Genomic DNA, 3805 nt, shown 5'->3' on the forward strand with positions numbered 1-3805 from the left:
ATGCACATATACATACACGTCCATGTGTGTGTGTTTTATATATATATCATCATCATCATCGTTTAACGTCCGCTTTCCATGCTAGCATGGGTTGGACGATTTGACTGAGGACTGGTGAAACCGGATGGCTTCACCAGGCTCCAATCTAATTTGGCAGAGTTTCTACAGCTGGATGCCCTTCCTAACGCCAACCACTCAGAGAGTGTAGTGGGTGCTTTTACGTGTCACCCGCACGAAAACGGCCACGCTCAAAATGGTGTCTTTTATGTGCCATACACAGAAAGATAAATTGATAGATACAATTGAGTGGGCAAACAAAAATATGAGACACTGCCTTGAAGAATTTTTTATCAAATGAATCGACCCCAGTGCTTTTTCTTTATTCTGATAAGCCTGGTACTTATTCTATCAGTCTCTTCTTGTCAAGCCACTAAGTTATGGGGATGTAAATAAACCAACAGTAGTTGTGAAGCAGTAATGAGGGAGAAACAGAGACACAAAGACACACACATACACTTACATATATGTATACAATTGATTTCTGTCTATGAAATCCGCTCACAATGCTTTGGTTGGTGTAAGGCTATAGCAGAAGACTCATGCCAAGGTACCACACAGTTGGACTGAACCCAGGACCATTAGTTTTGGAACCAAGTCTCTTACCACACCTGCACCTCTCTCTCTCTCTCACCATATGTGTGTATGTATATATATGTATGTATATATGTATGCATATGCATGTATGTATATGTATATACATATCTATATGTATAAATATTTGTATGCATGTATATGTGTATATATATATACACATATATACATACGTATATATATATATATGTTTGTATGCCTGTATATGTATGTGTGTGAGATAATAGTTTCAGTATTAATAGTGAAACTATTAAAGTGAAAGTATCTGACGTTATAATAGAGAGATGTTATTGCTTTGCTTTTGACACATTATAATGAAAAAGTGGAAGGGGCTTGCATTAGGCAAGAAGTCAAAAAAATTTTTGACTCATGACACTACATGGACCCTAAGTAAGGCCTGTGTAAAATTTGAATGAAATCGGTTGTGTAGTTCTCGAGTTTTAGGGATTCACACAGAGACAGACAGACAGACACATATTCTCATCTTTATATATACAGACGTTATAAAATATAAGGGAGAAGGATTGGCAGAATTGGTAGAGTGTCAGGCGCAATCCCTTGTGACATTCAGTTGTGTCACTTTACCTTCTGTGTTTGATGAATCCTGCTGGGATACATCAACCCTTTCATACTTCTAGGTTCAATAAATAAGTACCTGTAAAGAACTGGGATTAATATGATTGATCATAACCCTTCCCCACCATTATTCGTGGGCTTGTGCTTACATCAGATTCACTATTTTCTTTATTTTCAGAGTAGTAACATGGCCACTCCTAAGAATCTCAAGTCCAACCAGTTTATATCTCCCAGGAGAAACAATGGACAGTTAAAGCCCAATGTCATGTTTACTGGTTTGACAGATGATACGGGTCAAAGGGTAAGTTACTGGGTTTTTTTTTTTTTTTGCCTTCTTGTATTTTGGTTTTCTTAAAACAGTACAATGTGAGCATTGTACCAGGTTCAAGGTAAGACTCCATTAAACCAAGCTTTTGACATTATTATGCAAATAAATGCTCCTCAAACTCAAAGGGTTTGTTAAGGGCTAGTGTTTATCTCTGATTTTATGGGGCTAAGCAGATGTGGAATAACTCATCACCTTGATAGGGCACTAGTTCATTCATTTGTAACATTTCCAAAAGATTTGGCATGAAAATGTAGGCCCTTATATCATCATCATTATCACTTTACATCTGCTTTCCCTACTGGAATGGCTTGGTTGGTTCAACAAGTTAGAGGACCATAGTTTGCTCCAGTGTCTCGGTTTTGGCTTTGTTTCTATGGCTGGATGCCTTTTCTAACATCAATCACTTTACTTACATGTATGTATACACATATGGAGTGGTTAGCATTAGGAAGGGCATTCAGCTGTAGAAACCATGCCAAATAAGACTGAAACTTAGTGCAGCTCTCAGGCTTACCAGTTCCAATCAATCCATCTAACCCATGCTAGCATGGAAAGCAGATGCTAAATGATGATAATGTGTGTATGTATATAAAGAATTGACAGTATGGCTATGTGGTTAAGACATTTACTTTGTAACCACGTGGTTTCAAGTTCAGTGCCCACCATGCAGCCTACTATCACACTGGCCAAACCAATGCCTTGTGATTGAATTTGGTGAACAGAAACAGTATTAAGCCCATCGTATGGTTTATGTGTGTCGTGAATGTGCAAGAATCTCAACACTTCACTTGCCACCATGTAAGTATAGCAGTGCTGACATTCCTTGTTCGTATTATGACCAATTGGCCTGCACTTTCAAAGGCCTGTAGGATATAAATCTCTTACTTGACAAACCTGATGAGGGTTGGCAGCAGCAAGAACATTTGGCCATAAAAAACTGCCTCAAAGTCAATTTCATATCCAAGCCATGCTGAGATGGAAAACAGATGTTAAATGAATAAATGAACAATTTATAGTATTTGCTTTTAATTCTCTTTTATATAATATTTGTGTTTGCTTCCATATTTAATTTTTGAAATAAAACATAAACTTGTATTTCTTACTTGATTCTAGATTAGTAGATTGGTCCTCAAAAAGAAGTCATGTGCACACATACACATGTATATATTACACACACACACACATATTCATGTATATATGTGTGTGTGTGTGAAGATTGCGTCATCTTCACAGATGATTGCCATCTCCTTATGCTTCTTTATTGTCTCTGGCATTTCTGACTTACCATCCTGTGACCTCTTAGATGACTACTGAGTCCCATTGCTGATCTGCATGGTTTGAAGCATAAGTGACTGACAAAGACAAAAGTTGTATATTTGTGTGCACTTCCAACTGGTTAGGTTTGCACACGTTACCACACTTCTATTACCATAGGACTTTCAATAGATGAGGTCACCATAAAGGGACATCTGTGTGTCAGTGGATTATAATGATAGACGTTTGTACAACATGAGTAGCAATCTCTGATTCTCCATGATTAGTACTGTTGTCACAGCATCCATCTACAAAAGAGATATTCTAATGTAAAACTTGCAGTTTCACGTGATTACTGGACATCTTGCTTTGGCCTGTCTCTAGGTTGTTGTTGTTGGCACTCCGTCGCTTACGACGTTGAGGGTTCCAGTTGATCCGATCAACGGAACAGCCTGCTCGTGAAATTAACGTGCAAGTGGCTGAGCACTCCACAGACACGTGTACCGTTAACGTAGTTCTTGGGGATAATCAGCGTGACACAGTGTAACAAGGCTGGTCATTTGAAATACAGGCACAACAGAAACAGGAAGTAAGAGTGAGAGAAAGTTGTGGTGGAAGAGTACTGCCGGAGCCTCGTGGAGCTTTAGGTGTTTTTGATCAATAAACACTCACAACGCCCGGTCTGGGAATTGAAACCGTGATCCTATGACCGCGAGTCCACTGCCCTAACCACTGGGCCATTGCGCCTCCACAGTCTCTAGGTACTATATATTTATAGGTACACAACTTAGTGCTGATGTTTTTTCACTTCAATGAAGATCAGTTGATAGATTTCATGTTTGCTATTTTTGTGTAAATATAATAGTTTTGTTGTTTTGTCAGATTGTTACAGAACTTGGCGGGATTGTTGGGACCAACTTTAATTGCTGTACTCACCTCATCACTGACAAGGTAATATTGATTTCTCTTTGGTTTTATTAATAACTTCTTTGTTAG

The 3805-nt window shown here is 38.4% G+C and overlaps 1 protein-coding gene across 3 annotated transcripts in view; it reads left to right on the forward strand.

Annotated features, from left to right (window-relative positions):
• The window catches only part of LOC106875749 (mediator of DNA damage checkpoint protein 1), a 49682-nt gene that overhangs the window by 36989 nt on the left and 8888 nt on the right, over window positions 1-3805 (forward strand). For all 3 annotated transcript variants that reach the window (XM_014923999.2, XM_014924002.2, XM_014924000.2), the window contains 2 exons: window positions 1406-1528; window positions 3692-3760. In XM_014923999.2, coding sequence (XP_014779485.1) covers window positions 1406-1528; window positions 3692-3760 — 192 coding nt within the window. The remainder of the gene's footprint in view (window positions 1-1405; window positions 1529-3691; window positions 3761-3805) is intronic.

The sequence above is a fragment of the Octopus bimaculoides genome, chromosome 8 (assembly GCF_001194135.2).
Source record: "Octopus bimaculoides isolate UCB-OBI-ISO-001 chromosome 8, ASM119413v2, whole genome shotgun sequence".
NCBI classification, from domain to species: domain Eukaryota; kingdom Metazoa; phylum Mollusca; class Cephalopoda; order Octopoda; family Octopodidae; genus Octopus; species Octopus bimaculoides.